Source organism: Festucalex cinctus, chromosome 9 (assembly GCF_051991245.1).
Source record: "Festucalex cinctus isolate MCC-2025b chromosome 9, RoL_Fcin_1.0, whole genome shotgun sequence".
In the NCBI taxonomy this organism is placed as follows: domain Eukaryota; kingdom Metazoa; phylum Chordata; class Actinopteri; order Syngnathiformes; family Syngnathidae; genus Festucalex; species Festucalex cinctus.
Genome location: NC_135419.1, coordinates 9,639,359 through 9,663,745, shown reverse-complemented (window position 1 = coordinate 9,663,745; position 24,387 = coordinate 9,639,359). Strand labels below are relative to the sequence as shown.

Here is a 24,387-nt window from a genome sequence, read left to right as displayed (position 1 = left end):
TATACAGTAGACATTCACATCAATAAATGACTTTTCTTTCTCAAATATTATAAAAAGCTAACAACTAATTTATTTCAGTAATTCAATTGAAAAATATGTGAAACAGACTGCTAAATGTAAAAGAAAAATCTTTTTAGGACAATTCTGAGAAATTTTCGATTAGGAATTGGCTGATTATCGGCACCGATATTTGGTATTTTGACAAATATCGGCATTGGCCTTTTTTAAAACGAAAGATGATAACGGATCTAACTGCATGTGTTAACTTCCGGTAACTATTTATGATTCAATTGTCACTTAACTTTATAAGAGATGTTGCCTATGCAGAAAACCCAGTTCACCTTTTGTTTTCATTGAAATTAATATAAAAATAAGTGAAAATGTACCATTTCAGTTATATTGATATTTTGGGAAACTATATTTAAATATATACATATATGCTTATTGCAGACATAACCTTCGAGATATATTTACACAGTAAATTATGTCAGGTAAATTTGACTCTATTTAAAGTGGGAACAAGTAGACTCAGTTTTAGAGTAATATTTACACTTGCTAGAGAGTAAAATAAAGAATTGAAAAAAGTGAATAAAAGTCACTCAAGAGTTGAGGAACAAACTCAAGACCTTCAGCTTGGGAGACAGCCGATCTACTCCCTGAGCCAAGCAGCTCATGCTGCGTGTTATTTTCATAACTCCAAGAGACCAAAAAAATGTTTTTGTCTCCTCTTGGATATAAGCAAACCATAGGAGTGGCATAGCTCAGGTGGTAGTGTGACAGTCTCCCAAGCTGAAGGTTGTGAGTTCATTCCTCAACCCTTGAGTGACTACTTTTTTCCCAATTCTTTATTTTACTTTATTTATTTCTTTATTTTCAATCTGAGTCTCTTTGGTCCCACTCTAAACAGAGTCAAAATTTTCACAACTTACTGTGCACCAGAACAGAAGTTATACCCCTCCGGGTTAAACAGAACTGGCCATGATGTTGTAGTACAATAACACGGACGTGGGCTTACCTTGGTCTGGCAGCTGGCAAACATTGGGAGGGACGGTCATGTTGAGCATGTCATTGACAGCCGTGTCAACATAGTGTCCTCGCTGGACGTCGTGTTCGCTGTCGGTTTGGTCGCTCTCCTCGTGGCCGCTGTCCTTCAGACTGTTCCCCTCCAGGTCCTTGAACGTTGACGTACTGCGCAAGGGAGGACCGAGAAAGATGTTGATTAACTGTCACGTCACCTTCACTCACGTTCGCCTTGGAGGTGTCCATCTTTTTCTCTATCAGGGCTTTTTTTGTCCTTCCCTTGCCTCTTTTTTTATTTCTTTTTTTAAACGAGGCTATTTTCTGTCTATTCCAGACCTATAAAAAACACATTTGCTTTGGAATAAATCTTTGCAAAACACTCTTACTTGAAATCATCCTGATATAAAGAGCTTGTATGAATCTCGGTGGGGGGGGGCAGACGCAGACATTTTGGATGGACGTGCTGCCTTCAAGGGCATCTTGAACAAACAGGGAGGTGCTCGCTCACTTCAATCAGACAAATACTGCAGTAATCAGGAATTCCGGGAAGGAAGATGGATGTCGGAAACGCTGGAGGCATGCAAACGGAGCATCTGCCTTGTGCTGGGGGCACGCAGTCAATAAAGCAGGATTGGGGGGGGGCGACAATCAACAGCTGCACAGTAACAGTAGTGTGATTTCCCCTCATTTGAGTACCATCCCACCGGAACAAATTCACATTTATAAACAACACTAAAGAGCAGGGGAATAAATCAACACGTGTTCTTGGAAGAAGTAGCAGAGAGAGAGGGTGTGAGTTAGAAATGAAGGACATTCCAAGGTAGCTGCATCCTCTGGCCGAACGTTCCCCATTGTGGAGCTGCGGTGGCGGCTAATGCTGACCTTCTGATGTTATCACTGTAATTGCACCTGTACCAGGCCTGGGGGGCTCGCTGGGCTCCTGAGGGCCCTGCTTTGTGGGAATCTGCACTTCAATGGTCTTTGTTTACATAAATGCAGGAAATCTTTGGAGGGGAAATTGTCGTAATGGGACTTGAGGGAGGGGGCAAAGCTGGGGGCAAACAAAAGAAAGCCTACATTGTTGCAAGGCTGCAGGTAACAAAAGGACAATTGTGGAATCAAATGTAACCCCCTCGCAAAAATACTCCACGGCCGGAGGGAATTATTTTGACCCCCGTGCCGATTTCCTAACCCTGCATTCCCACGTAGACGTCCAATTGTCCAAAAATGTTCACTCTGGCTTCCTCTCACATTCATGAATGAAGACTAGATTATACTTTGGGTGCGAATGTCAAAGGTTTGTCGACAATTGCTTTGAGATTGACTCGCGGCGGGTTGTTTCCCGCCTCGAGCCCAAACTAACAGTAATGAGATGGTTTAAAAATATCTACTCTACTTTCACATAAAACCAGACTGGCCAGCTGTTATTTAGCCAACCAAAAGCTTTAACACGCGTCAACAAGTGCCTGGTTGATGTATTCTGACACCTCCAAGTCATAGTATAGTGAGATAATATTCTCATTTGCACATAAATATGGTAAAACATTTTCAAAGTGTGAATGAAGTCAGCACTCACTGTGACTCATGTACAAGGTCAGTAAACATGTTCTGCTGTTAAATGTACTATAAACTAGTAGTAAAACATCTAATACAAACGTTGGAATTTTGATTTAAATATGAAATCTTCTTAATCTTATCTAATCTTAAAGCAACTTTATATAATTTGTTCTTTGAAGTAGCAGCTTCATTTTCATGCTGATGATCCAGTGACTTCCAATAAGGAGAATAGAATCTCTCCTTCTTCTCTGGGGGTCTTTAATATGCTAGACTTGGCTGGGTACTTCTAATATTTGGTGCTACAGTAGATTGTTATTGTTAAAAAGATCATGAGCATGCATAGTATTCTATAGCTTCAGGAGAGCAAAAATATTACTTAATGTTGCTTCAAAAATGTGGTTTATGTCATATGTAAAGAATGGAATCAGCTAATTGTAGATTTTAACAAATGGAATGGAATCCCTTTCTCTTTTAGCGCAAGAGCTACCTAGCTAAATCACTGTATGGTGATGTTGATTTCAAGAAAGTAGCTAGCTAGCTCGTCGTATAGAAATTAGTAGCAAGTATAGTTATAGTAGCTTCAGTGGGGACATAATTAATATCTGATCAATTTAAACTATAATGAGAGCAGAAAATATTTCATTGCCATGGCAACCATGGATCTCCTCTTCTCTATGTCGATTATGGTGGACCTGCCTGGACATCTTCCACATTGCTTTAGTGCTACTCCCAGTACTAACTTACAAAATACTGTAGCTAATTGCTATGTCATGATTTCAAGACCCTGAAGGTGTGGCTTATTTGAACCCCAAGTCACACTGACTTCAAACTATGAATGGAAATATGACTTACTTCCCCTTTAAATAATCTAATTTGTATCAACTGTTGCTCAGTTATTACAGACACGATTTACATAACATAAAATTAGATTTTAATAAGGATAATAGAATCTTTGTCATTGCCATGGCAACCCCACATCTCCTACTCAGGCGGGTCTTGTCTGGACATCTCAAATGTGGCGTTAGCACTAGCGTCTGCTAGCTTGCTTTTTTTTTTTTTTTTTTAAAGAGCTCAGAATTGTTCAATCGGTAGTCTCACCGATTCAACGTCTTATCATCATTGCTCTTTTTTTTTTAAATTTTTTTGTATTTATTTATTTTTTTAATTTTGTGTGTGTGCGTTTGCGTGCGTTTGCGTGTGTGCATTTGCGTGTGTGCGTTTGCGTGCGTACGTGCGCGTGCGTGCAAATACGTATAAATTTATACTCATTAATTCACCTAAAACCTTGTAAATATCCCATTACCCTTCGCCTTAACCAGGTACTTCAGAATCTTGTCAGAGTCGTGAGGTTCAAATGGTCAGGAGACCAGAGAAAAGGTCAGAAAAAATAAAGAGAAAAGAAAGATAAATCAAAGTGAAATCCAGCACCGACCAAACACTTCCTGCCTTCCCCATGATTACAAAATCAAAGTCTTACGCCAACCCCGGAAGCCTCTAAATTCCAACAAATTAGCGAGATCTCAAGAGACCAGAGGAAAAACTAAAGAGAGGAAGGAGGGAAGGATCGATGAGGCAGAGTGAGATCCATAGAAGCCAGTACATCCAATCCATCAAAGTGAAATCCAGCACCAACCAAACCCCTCCTGCGTGGTTACAAAACCAGAGTCTTATGCCAACCGCAGAAACCTCAAACTTCCAATAAATTGAGATCTCAAGTGACCAGAGGAAAAACTAAAGAGAGGAAGGAGGGAAGGATAGATACGTCTGCTAGCTTGCTGAAAAGATTATCATGCATTGTATCATGTGAAAAGAGAAAAAAAAAAAGACTTTCTGTTGCTTAAAAAAAAATAAAAAAATCCGCTTTGCATCATGTGTTGCTTATAAGATCATTCCTATCAGATAAAAGTAGATTTTGATGCTATGTCTAATTCAGTAATCTCTATGCATCTTTTTTTCATCATCTTAATGAATTATCTAGAGACTTTTTTTTTTTTGCATACTCTCTTCCAATCCCTATTATCCCCACTCCAAAACAAATTCATACAAACCGCTGCAAGCATTCCTGCGCTCTCATTAGATAAAACAATTACAGATAACAATGGTAACAAGGTGCTTGAAACCAAAAATAATAATAAACGTACCTTTTAATGAGGTGGGCTCTGCTGTTCACGTAACTGGAGTCAATTGAATAATTCTCCGTCTGTAACACACAGCGGGTTGGGGTGGGGTGGGGGTGAGGGTTGGTGAGTAGGGGATATGAGTGGGGAGGTGGGGAGCAGAGAGAGAGAGCTACTTTTAATAGGAGAAGAAACTGTAACAATGTTAGCAGTAATTGGTTTTCGGAAGGAATGTTATTTTCCACAAAGGAGAGCGTCCTCTGTGTCTTTTAAAACACATGCACACAAAAACACATTGAACACAAGCTTCATCAAGCCCCTGTCTTCATTCACGCCCTTGCTTGTCAGCCCACCATCTTCAAAATGGAATCTTTAGGGATGGACATTCTCTTATGCGAGAGATGGACGAAGACACGTTTCCCCTCCCCTCTCTTCCTCTCGTGCGAACAGCTCACTTCTAACACATTTGAGAAGATTACGCATTAATGTGTAGAAAATGAAATAAATAACAGCGCGAGAAGGAGATGAAATTAAGAGTGTACCGGGGGGAATCTTAACGCCGCAATTGGAGATGAAAAGACTTTTTCAGAATATGCATGCGATAGATCTCTGACCCACATTACAGCGTAAAGTTCAAAGGCATCCCACATTCATATTTCGCCCAGCGTTTATATTTGACGAGGATCTATGAACCCCCACCGCTCCCTTGTGTGGTATCAACTCCCACTAAAAAAGTGGAGGCTTTCAAAAAAAAAAAAAAAAAAAAGAAAGAAAGCATGGTGGTCCGGTGAAAAGCCAGGATGTGACCCTTCCTGCAAAGTGTGATGAGATGCAGGTGTTTTCCGGGGAGAGAAAGCAGAGGTTTCACTTCAAATTCCAAAGTGAAGATAGCAGGCGTTGATAAGACGGTGCGGGTTGACCCCTTTGACTTCTGTGTGAAGGCAGCTGTGCAGATACTGAAGCTATGTTGAATTATTAAAAAAAAGAAAAAAAAAAAAACGAATCACCACTATGATGAAGTCAATGCAGGCGCTCACGCAACCTCTCAACACCACCTTTAATCTTGATTATTATAGCAGGAAAAAACAGCAATGATGGATGCAAGGACACGCACTACATTATGAATCAGTGTATTTGCTGTGAAGGTTATCATGATTCATGCTCCCTTTCTGCTGTTTAGCCCTAATTAAACTTTAACACGCCACTATAAAGAGTAGATCATTCCTTGAAGAAAAAAAAAGAAATGGTAATTAATGTTTCATTGTTTGCCCCGAATTTGTTTTCCTGCATGCATAAAATACATATTGACAAATAATAGAAGGAATCAACATGCCATTTAACAAAGAGATATGGAAAAAGGTCATACAATTGGGCAAAAAACATCTTGGAGAAAGATATTAAAATATCAAAAGTCACATAAAAACATGGAAGGTGGATAATGTGTGACATAAAGTAAGACTTCGGCAAAACCTCCCTTGATCTCAGTTCAGTAAGCATAAAAAAATTACCGTAAAATCTTATGAATAGCACACACCTATGCATAGTAAAAAATAAAAAATAAAAATCACCCTTGAACAATGTATTGTTTTCTCTGTACTGTACTTGTGTATAATCAACGTTTAAGTGGGTCATTAAAATCATCAAAAGTCAAAAAATTTATTTTTTTACTAAGATTAGGACTTAAATGGCATTAAAACACATTAAATACAATTTAAATACAATTGATGAATATAGTACAATTGCTCTGAATTTGAATAAAATATGTACTGCTCCTGTCTGCAATGTCTAACATGAAACACTAATGTCACCTAGTGGCAGAAAAATACCTCAACTCAAATCTGTGACTCCATGTTTCAAACTCCTTTAAATTGTTGAGTATATCTTTGTAACTTTATGGTTACTTACTCTAAAATTACTGAATCAATAAACTGGGGAAAAAAAGTACTGCTAAACGTCTAAACAACGTAAAAAAAAAATGTTGTCTTACTAAGCCCCTGTTTAATGCCCCCACTTGATTTGGGATCTTTTTTTTTTTCTAAATGAGTGCTATACACGGGATTTTACAGGAACTGATTTCGTTCAACCATGAATGACAAAGCAAATGTCATACATTTGGAAATTCTGGAACAATTAAGCTCAAAAGTCACAGACAAACTTCACCAGAGTTGATCTCAGCATCAAATAATTTGCACGGATTGTGTTCGAAGTTATAAAGTAATGTATGGTGAAACTCCAGAAGGTCTAACAATTTGGTGAATAATTAACATTTTTCTGGAAAGTTATACCTAAAAAGTCACATAAAAAACATTAGCAACGATACATAATGGAGTGAGGGCAGTGTTCCTTTGTGGTATTCAGTTAAGTGAGCAACAAATAATGAACACGGAGTGTTTTTCACCACTGGTTTTAAGGTGGAACCCAAAAGGAAATTGCATCAAAATATGGTCAATGGTCAATAATGGCTGACTTCAGCAAATCTCATAAGACTTTAGAGTTCTAGCTCAGTTCAACTAGCATCAAGGAATTAACTTGAATAGTTTTGGAAATATGCAGTGGTGCTCCGACTAACATTTTCCAGAAAAATACGCCTCAAAAGCAGTGCAAAAATATCCTTCAGCAAATCCCGCATGAGTTCAGCACTCCTCACTCAATTTCAGTGAACAATTCTCTTTTATTTCAATTATTTCCTATGGGAAAAAATCACCTGGACAAATCAAAGATATCTATTTATAGAGGAATATCATCACATGGCAATGAAAGATGTGCTTTTCTCCTTAATGTTGCAATTTACAAGCAAGCACCACAGTTAAATGCTAATATAAATACAAATTTACAAGCAAGCATGCCAGTTAGCGACTAATATGAAAACAAAGCATGACTAACAAGAGAAAACATTTTTTAAAAGGCCAGTCTGAACGTGTCTTGTGGATATCGGCACAGCAGGATTAGCACTGTCACTTTCCACAATTTGAACGAACATTGCAATTCTTCGTCCAATTCAATCACTTGCTCATTTCAAAACAGAAGGAAAAAAATCTATGACACAGGTGGTTAGGAACCATGAACTTTTTCAGTAATTTGGCAGACAGGAAATGACCACAGTCCCCTACTTCTCGAAACAAGGAGCGACCTTGATGAGTCACTCACTCCGGGGAAGGTCCGTGCGCAGAAACGCAACGCCTCCTCCCACGTCCGTGACCGACCTGAAATTGGAGGGCGTATCGATACGTCTTGCTGCGAGGGGTCAAGTTGCAGCCGAGAGCGGCCGAGGAGGCCGCAAATGGCTCCTTAATCAGGTTGGACAATGTGTTGTTGTGATCTGAGCAGCCCCCGGTTTGGCGGCCAGAGCCACTCTATTCCCATAATTATTGTTCCGTTTCATCTGGAGGACTGCAGGGAGGAATGTGACTGATCGCTGTGTCACCGCGAGGAGGGAGGGGAGTCGAGGGAGTGGATTTAAGATGGGAGGAAATGGGCGTGAGTTGACCTGCGGGACACAGAAGCATCACCGTCCACACCCCACCTCCTCCTGCCTGTTTTTTTTTTTTCCCCTCTCAGCCTTTGCATCTTTCTCTTCAATAAAAGCGGGGTCACCGGGACAATGGACTTGCCTTTTGCCATGGAGAGAAAAAGCAATCTCCTCTAAGATTTGATTTGCCTTCCTCGCAAGCGCCGGACGCACGGTCGGAAAGGAGTAAGGGTGGGATGGGCGGTGCCAGTTCTTCTACTAGTAATCACCCGACAAGCTCAGCAGATTTTGCAAAAAGATAGCAAGGAGGGAAAAAAAGATAAAGACAGAATGTCACAGCTGCCTCACTCTATGAATTACCAAGGCGGTGGCAAAACTGTAGCGCTTAAGTTGAAGCAAACATGGACAGATGGAGATATAGGCACTAATAAGATGCCAAAACAAAAAACAAAGAAAACGGATGCATAAAAGGTGTCACCGCCAATCTGTTCAATTTATAGGCAGGGACTTTTCTGCCTTGTTCTCTTTTGTCCCACTGTGACAATTTACAGTTTAAATATAAAGTGGCGATAAAAGGGGATGTTGTGACGCTGATAAACAATCATTTGGCAGACGGCATCTCTGCATGGATTGAGTGCTAACATTTAAATAACGTTAGCGCCATTAACCTGTGTTAAAATAAAACTGGAGTTGAGTTTACCGATTGATCATGCAGATACCTCTTTAGGGATTCTCGGTTGTTAATGAATAGACTATTACTACAATAAAATATACACATAAACGACTATGTGATGGCTCACTATTAGGCAAATGTACGTCATTTGAAACATCAATATTATGCCTGACAATGTGAGTATTGTCTCTACATTACAAATGTGGGTCATGAAAAACATTGACTTGCCCATTATTAGGCTTTTTTTTTTTCCAGAATGTTACATTACAGGAATAAAAAAAACAAAAACAAAAAAACAAAAAACAATTGCCCTAGAATTGTGAGCATTGGGACGACCATATTTGGTAAATGTGAATCTTCGACAAAACACCATAAATGCCTTAAGTACAAATTGCCATACAACAGCAGGCTAGCTCACTAGTTACAGCAGATAGTGTAAATGTGGACCCGGTTTAAAAAAAAATCAAAATCAAAGCATTCATAATAGCCGTCAATTATGCATAGATTTTGCTAGAGAGACGCACGTACGCTCAAGGTAGGAAATCACGTATCTTCATTTTTGTGCTGGGATAATATGTTTGGGAATTTCGGCAAGGCTGCGATTGGCTGGCAACCAGTCCAGGGTGTCCCCCGCCTACTGCCCAGAGCCAGCTGAGATAGGCGCCAGCACCCCCCGCGACCCTTGTGAGGAGTAAGTGGTCAAGAAAATGGATGGATGGATGGAATTTCGGCAAGAGCAAATGCAGAAGTATAAACCAGGCTTAAGTTGTGGTACAGGTAAAAACCACTACAGGATTCAAGAAAATGTGTGTTGATGACAAAGAAATAGCTTAAAGCATTTTAATACAAAAAAAATCAGTGACTCAGTGTAATAGAATATCCCACAATTTCCCCATTGTCAGACAAAAACAAATGCCTACACTATTTGGCAAGTGTAAACCTTTGACAAAGAACCATAGATGCCTTCCAACTGTGAGTATCAGCTGCCTGTTTGGCAAGTGTGAAGCAAAAATGCTATTAATTAGCTTTTAAATGTGATGTAAAGTGGTCATGCTAAATGAAAGCAGGAGGTGACTCTTACTATTCTTTTTTCATTCTTTTAATACTTTATAATAAACAATTTTACAACCCTTAGTGAGGGTCCCAATATGCTCTACATATTTTTATAAAGGCTAAGACAGATTTTGAAAAAGGCATCTGAGATTTGTGTGTTTAAAAAAAAAAAAAGGAAAATCAATTACAGACGCAAGTGTTTCATGCAACCATTTAGTCATCAATATGGTGGGCCAAGCTAAGAAGACAGAGCAGACTGATTCAATCAAAACACTTAGAAATATAGCTGTGGTGTATGTGGGTAGGCTGGTGTTTGTTTAGCTGTAACATTGACATCAAGTAAACACTGCCAACTTTTTTTTCTTCCCCCTAAAACAGGAATGGAAAATTAGCGATAGAATAGCTTGTTATTATTTATTTTTTAATAATTGGCAACACAATAACATGGAATCCGGAGTAATTACTTACTGTATCTAAGAATACTGACCTGGGGTCTGTTTTTGTCCTGAGTCAACTCTCATGACGCTTACATTCCCCAAGCTTAACTTTTGAGTCTTACTGCACATTTTTGCACACGCAGACGTTCCCCCTTGCCGAGCTTTTCTTCCCCCGACTTGGCGGGAATGCGCTTTTAAAGAGGCCACCGGCTCACCTGTAGGTCTGCCCCCCCCCCCCCCCCCCCCCCCCCCCCGCCGAGCTGCTGAAGCCCATTGTGGTGACGTGAAAGACAAAGACCCTTTGCAACCCAGCGAAGACGGTTTATATTCTGTTTACCCCTTACCGCTAAGCTAACATAACCCCCTACGACCCTTGCCCCTTTCTGCCCTGGACGCCGGCAACTATTCCACCTTCTTCCCGATAACAGAATTTCTCATAGATCCTCCGCCATCTGCTGGATTATAGATTCCCCTCTTCCTTGAAACAGGCCAGGACCCCTGAGGGAGGATCAGTGGTGAAAAAGCGTAGAAGAGAGCTTTAGGCCATAGCCATAGTTGCGGATGAGATTACATTTTCTATTTCTGCTTGCCGCGGGGAGTCAGCCCTGATGAATACTGAGCGTTATTACCATTTAATATCAACGGGCTCCCCCACACGCTCAAATTATATTCGATCAATTGTGACAGAGGGGTACACATGTGACAAACAACCTGCCACGTTCTCCGCATCATTTCACTCCATCACCCGTCAATTTAGTCCAAACCCAGCGGCCCCCGTCCGGGAATCAATCATGCTACCAAAGTGAATTATTGTGGCTGAGAGAACGTGTTAAAAGTCATCCCCTTTTTCTTCGGCTTGAAGATGAATTGGAAACAAAAACAAAAAGAAACCAGTGGTCATCAGTTTGTCCTTGATGGTGCGGTACATGTCGAGTATTGTCCCAGCAAACCAAATAATGGCCCCCTCTCAAGCACAATGACACGGGCACGTAAACACAACACCACTTCCTGCTTGCATTTCCGTCTGTCGTTTACACTTCCCGTGTGAAGGTGAACAAATACTTCCTGCTGTTGTTTAAAAAGACAATCAATTGCGACACTAGGAAAATGGACGAGAATGGCTAAAGAAGTCAACCTTAATTTACCAAAAGGCAACATTCAGTCACTTGTGTCTTTCAGACAGAACTTGCTCAGGAGGGATATTGAGGTGTCCATATTGCACACAGCTGTTGTGGCGTCACGTATTCAGATAATGTGTGGCAACTAGCTGCATATTTGTTTACCATTTAACCTCCAAATCCTGAATCTGTTCAAATGGGTTACTAATTGTACTTTTTCCCAAAAACATATCATCGTCCAAAAAATCATAACGGTACATTCAGTGCACTTGTCCAAAGCTCTTCACCAAGCCTCATATACATATTTTGAAAACATATCAGTCAATCAGTGTGTTCATCTGTGGCTGACGCGCTAATGTGGCGCCACCTACACAACTAGGGTTGCCAACTTTCTCGTCCCGAAATAAGGGACAGGTGCACGGCACGGTGCCATGGTGGCGTGAGCATGATGTGTGAAATCAGTGTATATTGTGATTAGAGTCGAAATGCACAAAATTTGTACATTCCCTTTAATCCTTACTGCAAGCCATCATTATGTAACCTCATACAAAACCTCAAAGAAAAAATAAAATGCAAAAGTGGAGCGTGACTCAACAACTTTACTTTTTCAATAGATACTTGTAACAGCACAGTCTTTTCTTTCTTACAGGTTTATCCATTCTCTCGTCATAACCGACCGGACAACACTACACATTATTATTATTTTCTAACTGCTACAACAAATGCACGTGACGATGCCTGATGCCTGTGATTGGCTGACAGGTGGCGTGCTTCGTGACAATGCCGTTTTAGCTGATCTAGGACCTGCAGAGTGCGGTTTACTGGGTTAAGCGCTGATTGCGAAACTTTGTTCATAAATAGTACAAGAATATATCTTGTATTTCTCCCGCTGATACATTCGCAGCCGACGTATTAAGATCGGCGTTTAGAGTGTAGGCGACATGAAACTGTGACGAAACCAGGAAGCGCCTCTCTCTCTCTCTCTCTCTCTCTCTCTCTCTCTCTCTCTCTGTCTCTCTCTCTCTCGCGCTCTCTCTCGTTGCCTTTCTTACCTTGCATGATCTCCACATAACGTCACACCCAGCGACTCATTTTATTGGCCACGAGCAAATTCCTTGTTACTTGTCAACCTACGGGAGCAGCCGCGGTCCAAAAATGGCAAAGATGCCGTTTTCTGCATTTCGTGTAAGAATTGAGATTTTTTTTTTTTTTTACGGGACTTTTGACTTAGTACGGGACATAAGAATTTAGCCAAAAACACGGGGCGTCCCGGCTAACACGTGACAGTTGGCAACCCTATACACAACCGTTCACTTTTTTAGTTTTACTTACTTCAACCTCCATAATCCCTTTCCGTACATTGGCCAGCAGCAGAGCACAGGGTAAAGTTTTAAATCGATCTTATGTCGTCCCATCCGTGTAGTGTCTTTCATACTAGCTAGCTAGTGCTAAGCTAACTGAGGAAGGTTTGTCTCTCCGGTCCAGTGTGAAAGTTTGGAAACTCCCATTGACGCACAGCTTTGGGTTTTATTGTCTGATTGCTTAATTAAGAACTTAATATAATCCCTCTTCCTAGATTAACTGTGAATGTTCAGAACTCTTCCATGCTAGCTTTCATGGAGCCCAACTTCCCAAATCTGACATTGTTGTTGTTGTTCTTCAAACCAAAAATTGCACCCCCATTATTTACAGTCAAGTAGGCCACTCAATTTTGCTATTTCACCACCGATCAAAATTCGATTCCACACATTCAACAGAATTTCTATGATCACTTAATCGATTAATAAGTTACGACATCCATCCGCACCATCAATGTAAGCAAAGTGCCTCTGATGCCTCCACTGTCAGACTCAGACAATAGTCCAGACTTGTCTCCATGTCACTCAGGCCTAGAGGCTCCATAGACGTCCAATTGGAAGACGTGATTAATTATACATACATTGATAGAAACGGCATTCATTATTCATGTGTTTTAGAGCCATTTCCCCCCTCTTTCAGCGTGATGAAAAGATCTTAAATAATAGGCCCCCCTCTGCAGACATCTGCATTCCAACGTAGTCGAGCGACGCTTAAGCAGCTTAAGTGTTGTCTTTCTGGTCGGGGAGGGGGTCGCCGTTCACCTCTGACATTTTTTTACCCCAAACTTCGGTGGCTACGTGACTTCCTGCGGTGGTTGTTTTGTGTCGCCTTTGTCCCGAGTGACAAGGCTTGTCGGCGTTAGTTGAATAGCGATCTTGGTACTGCGTCATCAAACTCCTGAAGCGCCGTCAGGGTTTCATTGAACACCTGTTCAGCATTCAAGGCTGCGCGTGCCCACGGACTCAATCCATCTCCGAGTAAGAAAGAAGCGTATGAGATAAAGTTATACGGTTTTACATAATAATAAGGCGGGAAGGTTGTGGGAGAAAAATGTATCTGCGCCGTTTACTATGAGAAATCAGCTTAACAACTCCCCCTTCAGGGCAAGTCTTTGGGGATTTGATTTCATTTGGATCATGGGCCAAAAAGTTTTCAGCCATCTCATCCCTACCAAAAAAATGTGTAAATTGGCATGAAGGAGGAAGGTTTGGGTACAGGAAAAGATGAGCTATGCATCTTTTCTCGAAAGGATTTCTGACCCTTTGTGAAAAAAAAAAAAGACTATGCACATAAAATAATTAGCAGTCACATATTTATTTTTTTGGTGCAAGAATTACTAGATAGTGTTGATTCCTCTCAGTTGTGCCCTACATTAGCCAGTGTTGTGGGGAGAAGTGAGGCGCACTAATTTAGAGCACGAGATATTCCCAAAGGTTTACACGCCCTCCCTTGGGCCGGGCCTTACAAACACACATTCAGAGCGTGTACATTATGTAAACACTGGCGACTGAGTAAATAACAGAACTTTTGGTTATAGAAACGGGACATAAATTAGCGACTGATTAACTCAGGAAGGTAGAAAGAGATAAATTAGCCACAAAAAAGAGCTGATTAACCTTCTCCATTACAACATGATGAAGCATCATCAAAGTGCACTGAGTTCACTTGCACAGTACTGAGGTCTGTTTATATGTTTTACATTTAAGGAACACCTAAATAAACTGACTTAAACGATTTTAATAAATATTTACATATTCAGAATATTTGTTCATTCACAAACTACTGGGGTCCTTTTTTTCCATTTTAAATTATGCAAGTAATTAACTGATTAGAAAAAGAGGAGGATGGGGTTGTATAGTAAAAATTAAATGTCGAAAAGAATTAACACATAACAGGTGCTTCAAAAATGTTGCTAAAAAGACTTTTTAATTAAGTGATTAATTGTAATTAATCAAAATTCTAAAATGTGATTAATCTGATTTTAAAAATAATAATCGTTTGACAGCTCCAATTTTAATCTAATAAAAACAACAAACATTTGTTTAAAAGTTTAATTCATTAAAAAAAAAAACTTCCTGTGCAAACATGTTAAGACAACAATAATATATACTAATTGTCAATCAGTTTTAACATAAACTTAACATTCATACAATTACAACTCACAATAGCAACTGGATGCAACACAACATAAAAATAAGAACTCTTAATAATCCAGAAGACAAAATTGGATTTCACAATTTAGCAAATTAATCAACGATTCAATTTTCAAAATGAAGATTAATTGAATTAATTTGATTTATTGCATAGCCCTATTTTATAGTGTGCAAAATGTAGGACTAAATCTATGTACTGATTTTTTTTTTTTTTTTTTTTTTTTTTTCCAGTTGGGGGCCCAAATGAACATCTTCAGGGCAGAATATTAGGACGGACTTGGAACTTGAAGAGTTGATTTAATGAGTTTTATGAGGAGTCATCATGTTCCGCCCACACGCAATGACAAAAATTTTTGCATCACCCATCTGTCTAGTATATAAGGTTCAAATTTGGGAGCAAGTGAAAAAAAAATTCTGACCCCTGGAAATGGCAAAAGGACTCAAAAATGCCAGTTTCAAATCAATATGGTGTCTCATGCCTTTTAGGGTTCGGACTTTTGTGTGTGTGTGTGTGTGTGTGGGTGTGTGTGTGTGTGCTTTCTAGGACTGAATTAAAAATCAATAATACACTGTTAATGTTTTATAGTCCTCTAATGTACTGTACCATATTTAGACTGTATGTGTTTCCTGTACTTTTGATTGATGTGTGTACTACATTATTTAGATTATTTGCATAGTCGCCTCTTTGTATACATCACTGATTGCCGTATTTGGAAAACATCAGGTTTGCATTGACACAATAGATCCTATCTGCTCGTTTACACCGCAGCAGATATCCGATTCATATCTGAGTTTATTCACATTTGTAATAAGCCTGATTACATGTCGCATGCCTTCACACATACCCCAATTGAGAGCAAAAAAGAAAACGGTCAAAGCGTGTCGTGTAAATCCAGTATTAAAGGTGGGCAGCGCTCCCATCTTTCCCTGCAATGCCCCTCCTCGCGCACTGTGACAAGGCATCTTTCCAGACATTTCAGTCCGACGGAGATTTGCGGCAGCTCATTACAGACAGCAAAGACTGGGCCAGCGGATGCAGTCGCTCAGAGATGGATTGAGTTGGTCTGTTTATTGACATGCCTTAATCTGACACTGGGTAAAGGGAATTAGTCACCGCCTCTAGACATACTCCAGCTTCACGAGCTACTGCGCCAAATGGGGAGGCAGCGCCCGGGATACGTGTGGAACTTCATCAGCGTTCATTAATCCCACCACCCCGGGCCACTTTGGCAAACAAATCGTGTTTACATTATGGCGCTCGGGTGAAGGGGTCACGCAGCTTTTAAAGGGCACGGTGCGGGTGCTACAATATCTCACAAATCAAATTTGGGAACAACCTTTGTATCACATTTATTTTTTAAAGCGGATGTCAAGCCAGATATATATATTTTTTGACAATAATATGTTATATGCGGCACCACTAGTCTAAATATGGTATTCTGGAAAATATTGAGTTAGTCATTTTTATCCATCTCATGGGGTAGCCATTTTGCCACTTGCTGCTGAGTGAAGATGACATCACAGTTGCTCAGGTCTCAGGTAACAACTAGTGTTGTTCCGATACCGATACTGGTATCGGCAGAGGTGCCGATACTGCATTAAAACAGTGGTATCGATATCGGTGGCTACTCACAAGTAACATGCCGATACCATTAATTCTAACACTAATATAGGATTTTGGAGACAACATCTTGTGTCCTGCTCGTGCACGACATTCACTGATATGTGACATGTTCACTGCATGCCAATCTAAGACCTTAAATGCTGTGAACCAATGGCAGGACAGCTTTTTCATGTTGAGGGAAAAAAAACAAACTTATACGGTATCGGTATGGTATCGGTATCGGCCGATACTGCAAAGCTGGGTATCGGTATCGGTATCGGGGGCCAAAAAACGGTATCGGAACAACACTAGTAACAACCAATCACAGCTCAGCTTCAGATAACAGGTGAGCTGTGATTGGTTGTTGCCTGAGCAACTGTGATGTCATCTTCAGTGGACAGCAGGTGGCAAAATGGCCGCCGCCCAAGATGGATAAAAATGTCTGGATTTTTATGCATAACTCACATTCCACAAATGTTATATTAATCAGAATGTTATGTTTAGACTAGTGAGGTCACATATAACATATTATTGTCAAGAAAATTTTGAGGCTGACTTCCACTTTAAACCAAAGCTTTAGATAACAGGTGTCAAACTCGAGGCCCGGGAGCCAGTTCTGGCCCGCTACATCATTTTATGTGGTCCGTGAAAGTGTCAAAAATATTTTCGAATTGTCTTATGTACTACATAGCATTGAGATATTTGCAAGCAATTTATTTTTGCTAAACTAGTTATTACAGTAACTTTAACAATAGCTGAAAATAATTATTATTCTTGACTTCAGATTTCAAAACCAACAATTTGCTGTGTACTGTATATGTACTTTAATAATATGAGTGGGTGATTTGATATTTATATGGTTTCACAGTCATAATGGTCCTCCAAGGAAAACCATAAATACCGTGTGGTCCGCGATTAACCTTTTGTGTCAAGGGACCCATTACAGACAAATTATTTTTGCAGAGCCCCCGTCATGTTCCATGCCTGCAGGCTGTGCTCTCAGTTGTCTTGTTGTTGTAATTCCAGTTTGTGCCTGACCTGCGGTGGCGCCCATGAGACTCTGCACAGCTGCTGCTCATCAGCAATTATGTCTTGTATATTTAAGAGGCTGCTTCTGCTCCTGTCTTTTGTTGGACTAGTCGCTTACTCATGCCTCAGTCCAAGATAGCCTCGAATCCTAGCCGTCGTTTGTGACCTCGACTTTGATCTTGCCTTCCCGTCCTTGTTCTTTGTAAGTTCTTGAAGGTTTTTGTTGTACTTTGCCTTGTTGCCTTTTTGGACTGGCTCAAGTGTGTTTACGGTTCTGCGTATTTGTTTTGCGTGCGTTTTTGTTATTACATTTTCTCTTGCCATTTAAATGAATGTTTATAAATTCACTTATTTGTCTGTGTTTTCGGGTTCCACTCGAAACGGTACACCCACAAAAGTTACAGATCACAGACCCCAGGTTGAAAACCCCTCTTTTTAGATAACAAGGTTACGCCTATCAGTGATCCAGATAAGCAGGTATGGCGCTCTGATTTTGATCCTGTTTGCCGGTAAATCAATGAGATGCACATCTGTTTGGTCATCTACGGCGATGGTTTTACCAGGCAGCTGTCAGAGTGAGTATTAGCTGCTTGCCCATCATCGCTGCATCTGTAAATCCGGCTTCTTAACAGGATCGGGCGCTCTCCGATGGGAATAACATCCAGCGCTATGCTTCTGTTTATAATCCATTACCCATAAACAAAATACAGTGGGTGAAAGAAGCACGAAGGGGGGGATAAACGTGCGTTCCCGGTGAGTCAGGAGGGGAATAACGCAACAGGAATCTGCAGTGAAACATGTGTTGACCCAAACACACACGCACACAGTGGGAGTGAAAACTGGAGCAGTCATCTCCATCAGGGGAACGGCAAGCGAGCAGCATGCAAGCAGGGGGCCGCTGGAAGAGAAAGAGGGGCCAGATGCAGTGGGCTTGACCCACTCAATGCTAGTGGGGGAAGTGATTGTGTGTGTGTTTGGGGGGGTGGGGGGTGGGGGGGGGGATTAGCTGAACTGACTTCATTTAATTGAATTTGTATTTTGCCCGACTTTGGGGGGCAAACTGTTTTTCACCGTGGGGGGACTGCGGGGGTCGCGGAAAACAGTAACAGACGGTGATTCTGCGCCTCCTTCCCCTTGCGGTGCATCGACGGGGGGAAGCCGAGGTGCTGCTGCATTAGCACGCAAACACGTATCTGGTTTCGCTGTAATTATGTCTCCATTATGAAATCTAATCTAGCCCATTGAAATGCATCTTACGCTACAGCATCCAACTTTCCACAGCTTTGATTTCTTAAAATGAAGTCCTTTTTAATCCTTTTGTTCCGCCACCCTAAACAACATGTAGTCATTTTCGGTGCTTATCAAAAGCGCCCTCTCCGTGTTTGTATGTCAGCGTGTGTGCTAAGCCGTTATCTTGCAAGAACATATCTCTGGGCTGGATGTTTATCTGGGCTGATTGGAAGAGTTCGCCTTGTCCCAGCGCCATAGTACACAATATTATCTTTTGTTTTTTCATCATTCCATTTCTCGCAGGCCCCGATAGTTTGATGGTCGAATCCCTTTAGTTACCCCCAGGCGTCTAATGTACTTTTACTTGTAATCTGTGAATTTAATAAATCAAATGGGGGAGGAAACAATCCGTAGACAATCGAATGCTTCAACTCCCTTTTGTACTGCAGCGAGGGGGAGGCATGGCTGTCACTATTAGGCGGAGGAGAAACAGCTGCAGCGAGCAAGTACACAACAAACACAACACGCCTTCCTCCTGACGGCTTTATAGAAAAATAGCGCAAGGCTCGGCTATCAAGTCTGCTATGGACCAAGCCCGTCGTCCTTTGTTATGTTTTCAGTCGAAGCAGTACGGGACTGTTTATAACAAACAAATCATTCCTATTGTTTTTGATCACACAGGACGTGATCTAACATGGAGCCACAGCATGAAGAAAATGAGGCCTAATGGATTATACTAGGTGTCAGAAGCTATAAACAAATCATATGGGGTTAACGATATGGAATAATGTAAAAACTAATTAATAAATTTCAGATACCAATATCAGGTATTGGTATCTGGCCTTATTTTAAGATACTTGTGACAGCGGCAGTTGCAATTTTAGGAACTAGAAATGAGAAATTAAATGAAGTGAAAAGTGCCATTAATTGTGGGAATGCTTCAGCATTCCCATATGTTATTGTGATTTTTATTCTCCACACTTTTTTGCCGCGTTTGCAGCGTGCGATGTCACCGGGTCGCAGCAGCAGGTGATGAGCAGCACAGGACTCAAACAATCAATGTGAATGTGGTGTGCTTTTCTTTTACTTTCTTTTACTTACTTAATACTTTCAATTTGCACCGGTCAAATTTCAATTAGCTTAAAAAATTCACACCTCCCGGGGTATTTGCACGATTTAACTTGTAATATCAACATTTCCCCATTCATTTTCAATGGGACAACAATTGAACTTTTTCTAAGTATTGCTTTCTACGCCCACTTCCATAAATATAACTTATCATCATTAGCAGGTGTCTTACACTGCTCGGTGGCACAGTTGGTAAAGTCCAGTAACGAGGAGGTAATGAATTTATCTCTCAATTTACTTCACAAGCATTCCACTTTCATTCAAATCTCAGCATTCAGCTATTAGCATTCAGCTTTCAGCATTCCCACGCAATTTCTCCAGAAATTGCACTTAGTCTAGTTATATGACATTTTAATATAACAAAATACTGTATTGGGATGTATAGGGCTTTAAATTATCTTTTTTTTGGGGGGTGGAGAAATTTTATGTATCAAAAGCACTAATGGTATTGGTACTTGGTCTTGGCGACGACTTAAGAGGGTAAAAATAACATACTTATGGTTTGCCATTTTGGACAAAAATACTTGTTTGCAAAATATTAGTACAAAAGGTGAATGGATTGGGGTTCCACAGGTTGATAATGTTAGCATATGAATATTGTCGACTGTGTCAACTTGTGAATCTCGGGAGTAGCCGTATTTCTGCAAAAGTAATAGCAAGAGTAATAGTAAGAATTACTTACGTTGATTACAATTGTGAATTTGTATGCCAAGAGGTTAGCTCCGAGCCTCCACTCTACTTCTTTTCTTTCATTTGTTTAAAATTGGTTCAGGTTCCCCTTGCTGGAAAAGTTAATGCATGATTAAAAAGGCAGCTTCTGTCCACTTGCTCAATATATTTTTATATGTCTAAATTTGGCTAAACGCCGCTTGCACGTTGATATGTCTGAAATAGGTGCTTTTATGCCCACAATTCGCAAAAAGTAACATGGAGTGTGGGGGTGTTAACTCTGAGCCTCAACTGTGCTGATTTTCCATGTTATTTTGAGTTAAAAAAAAATAATAATTGTGGTCCAGGTTCCCCTGCTAATTCACTTGCGGAAACATTAGACAATTAACTATAGCAAAGTTAATACGCTTTAGGTGTTTGCACATGTTTCATATTTGCTATTTATCAAAATGTAACACGCTTCCCGAGTTCCCAAATTGGCTTCACTGGAAAGAGGTTTAGCCCTGAGCTCCAACTCTAGCACCTTTCTGTTTTACTATTTGCTCTTTCAAACAAGCCAATTACAGTACAGTACACCATCAATCACACACCATTTGGAATTGATATTAAAGAATGAACATAGAATGCATTTTTGGGGTTTTGTCTTCAATGACCCATCCCTACAGGAAAGCGCAATAGAAAATGTGAGTCACAAAATCTTATTTTGTCTTAATGCAGAGGCCAGAACTGCCTGTTCAAGACTATCAGATGCTCTCTAGTAATCATCTTTTTTCCCTTCCCTCCCCCGGCCCCTATCAAAAGATGTTACTGTGCAAAATGTCAGCGAGAGAGAGCGAGGGGGAAAAAAAGAGGCAAGAGAAGTAATCTCCTTCTCCTTTTTGATCACAAGTGGAATAATTGGAACCCTCTTAGGCTCATTACACAAGTTGCCCGCCAGCCAAAAGATAGCTCCAGCTGCCCCTCTCCATTCATGTCGAAGCTTTGAAAAATACTGCTTTCTCCAGTAACAACTCTTTATGAGATGCAATGACAAGAGGTCCTATATTAAAGGGCATTGCTTTTTTTTTTTAAGGGAGATATAGCTTTCAACAAGCGCAGTCAAACATCAGTCAAAGCAGAGGAGAGAAGAAAAAAAACAATAGTGACGATAAAGGCGGCTTGTTAACAATGAACCCCGTGACTGATCTGCTCTGTGCTGCTATCAAAACTATGTTTGTCACGATTATGATTCTAATTACTATTACTGTGTTACCCAGATTAACCTTAGCGGCGGCTTTAAATCACCTGCGATGATGGCAGCTCAGTCAAGCCTATGAAGAACGGCGCCAATGTCCCCTCAGATAAATCCACTCTAATTAGTCGTGTGCCTTACAGGGGCTATGTGCTGCTAATAATTAGAGCTACTGTAGCAAAGGTCATGCAAAACTATTTAGAGAGGATGCGGGCTGCATGGATAATGGAAGGGAGTGAGGAGTAGGGAGAGGATGACGTTCTTTGCCACCTTTTTAGAGCGCCTTTTAAAATCGATTTAATTGCACGTGGCTGAACGCCGTTTGACACAAAAGCGAGGCGGGTGTGTCTTCGTACCTTTTGGAGGTGAGATCCCTGCACCCCCTCACCCCCGACGTTAATTAGCTGCCACCTAATGTGTTTGAGCTAACCCTATAAGTCCCATTATTAATTGTGAAGGAGCGAGGAGGTTTGTTGCGCCAACCGCGAAACACGACTTAATGAGCTGAGACAGAAACGATGAGGCCGCGGTAAACAAGTCCCTCCGCCGATGCGCTTCTATTTCGACGCCAGCCTCACCTCCCCCGTGCGGGTTTGGCAGCATCTTAACTCCCAGGCTGCCTCCCGAGATAAGAGCTCAGGGTTTTACGGGCGGGATCCGCGAGGAATTCAGTCACCTTGTCACCATCGCACCTCCGACAAAATAAGCAACAGCCTCACACTTACACAAGTATCTCAAGCAACACATATGCTTATGTTTGCCAGATTGGTGTCAGTTCAACTGTTGTAACCATCAAATGCACCTGGGAGGGGGAGTTTTTTTTTGTTTTTGTTTTTTTTCACACCACGTGAACTGTGCGTTTTTTCACACTTTTATTTACGAATTTTTAATTTTCTCCAGCTTCTTCCCACATCTGAAAAACGTGCATGGAAGGTTCTGTGAAGACTTTAAATTGTTTATAGGTGTGAATATGGCTGGCTGTTTGTCTATCTGTGCCTGTGATTTTAATGAGGAGAAACGCTACATAAAATGGATGGATGGACTCTGTAACTTACTGCTGGTAAATCCGTCAAAGTATGTCGTCTTAAGGTCAAATTCAGGAATATGGAGAGCATAATTATAAAGGCAGAGCCAAAAACATCCAAGCAAAATGAATCTATGTAATAGCAGATCAAATTGATAATGATTTTTGTTAGAATTAAGTTTACACAGTTGTGGGAGGGAATGCAGCCGACTCCTGTCCAATCGAAGAGGCTCCCCTCGAATAAAGTGTGACTATGTTATGGTTATTGCTAAATGGAATTTTAAAATAATTATTATTTTTGCAGAAAATTTGACGAATTTCAAATTTTCTTCACTTAACTCATTCACTCGCAGCCATTTTCACTGAAGCGACCCCCTTTTCTCCCAGCTCTTTTACTTGATTTTGACTGATTTTGCAAGGCCCACAGAATATTGTGTTCTATTGCTATAAAAACATGGAACCTACCAAAGGAAAGATTAGAGTCTCTTCTTTCATCAGGAAAAAAAAAAAAAGTATAATTCCATCTGTTTCCGTTTTGCAGCAATTAGCATTAGAATATAGCTAAGTTTCATCATTATTCACAAATCTGTTTAGAACTGTGGGGAAATCAGCTTGTTTTTAACATGGCCCTGGTTGATCTCTTACACTCTGCTGCCACCTGCTGGCCGTTTTTGTAATTACTACCATTGCTTCTCTGCCGTTCAGAGGCTGCATCAAAGCCTTCTGTATGCGCAAGCATAAAAAACATAAAACAAAAAACAAAAAAACAAAAAAAACGTAAAATACGTCTTTGAGACACTTAAAACATTTTAAATAGAACATATTGATATGTTTATGGGAGCGAATGAGTTAATGATATGGGAAAAAAAATTCCAAACCAAAACCATCTTCTTGAGCAATAGTTGTATACGTAATATTCAGTTGTCACAAATTGAAAACTGTAAGAGGAAATTGGGATGATAGTCATAGAACATTCATTTCACAGTTAACAGATTTCCATAAATTGTTGTCATGCCATGCAGTATGCAGAAACCATGTAACACAGTTCCAGGAACTGAGTCCTCTATATGTGTGTCAATCAATGTGTCAACTGTGTGCTAATAAACCCTATGCGAGCTCATGCTGTGCTCACTGCGGAGTTCAATGCATTCAAGTTCAACTGAGATGAACTTTGAACTTTGTTTTGGAATTTTGGAGCTCTGTATATGTACAATGAATGAACGCTGTTTTGTAAGTAGACTATTAGCTTAGCGTGTAGAAAGCACATGCGCAGACTGATTGGTAGACAATCGTGCATCCATTTTTTTGGTTGCTGGTGCCTATTCTAACAGACTTTGTGTGATGACTGGTCACCAGCACATATAATCTCACATTCATACCTATGGACAATTTAATGTCTTCACTCAATCTTCAAGAAACATGTTGTGGGGATGTGGAAGTTGAGGCTTCTTCTTTTTCAACCATTTCAGATCTCATAGTAGCCTCACATAGTCAAGAATAGGGCCATTTTTCGGAAG

At 40.5% G+C, this 24,387-nt stretch overlaps 1 protein-coding gene across 4 annotated transcripts in view; it reads right to left on the bottom strand.

The window, feature by feature from the left end:
* The window catches only part of pcdh19 (protocadherin 19), a 73,570-nt gene that overhangs the window by 28,258 nt on the left and 20,925 nt on the right, over positions 1 to 24,387 (bottom strand). For all 4 annotated transcript variants that reach the window (XM_077532440.1, XM_077532442.1, XM_077532441.1 and 1 more), the window contains exons 3-4: positions 4,719 to 4,777; positions 1,016 to 1,188 (exon numbers count right to left, since the gene is read on the bottom strand). In XM_077532440.1, the coding sequence (XP_077388566.1) occupies positions 1,016 to 1,188; positions 4,719 to 4,777 (232 nt within the window). The remainder of the gene's footprint in view (positions 1 to 1,015; positions 1,189 to 4,718; positions 4,778 to 24,387) is intronic.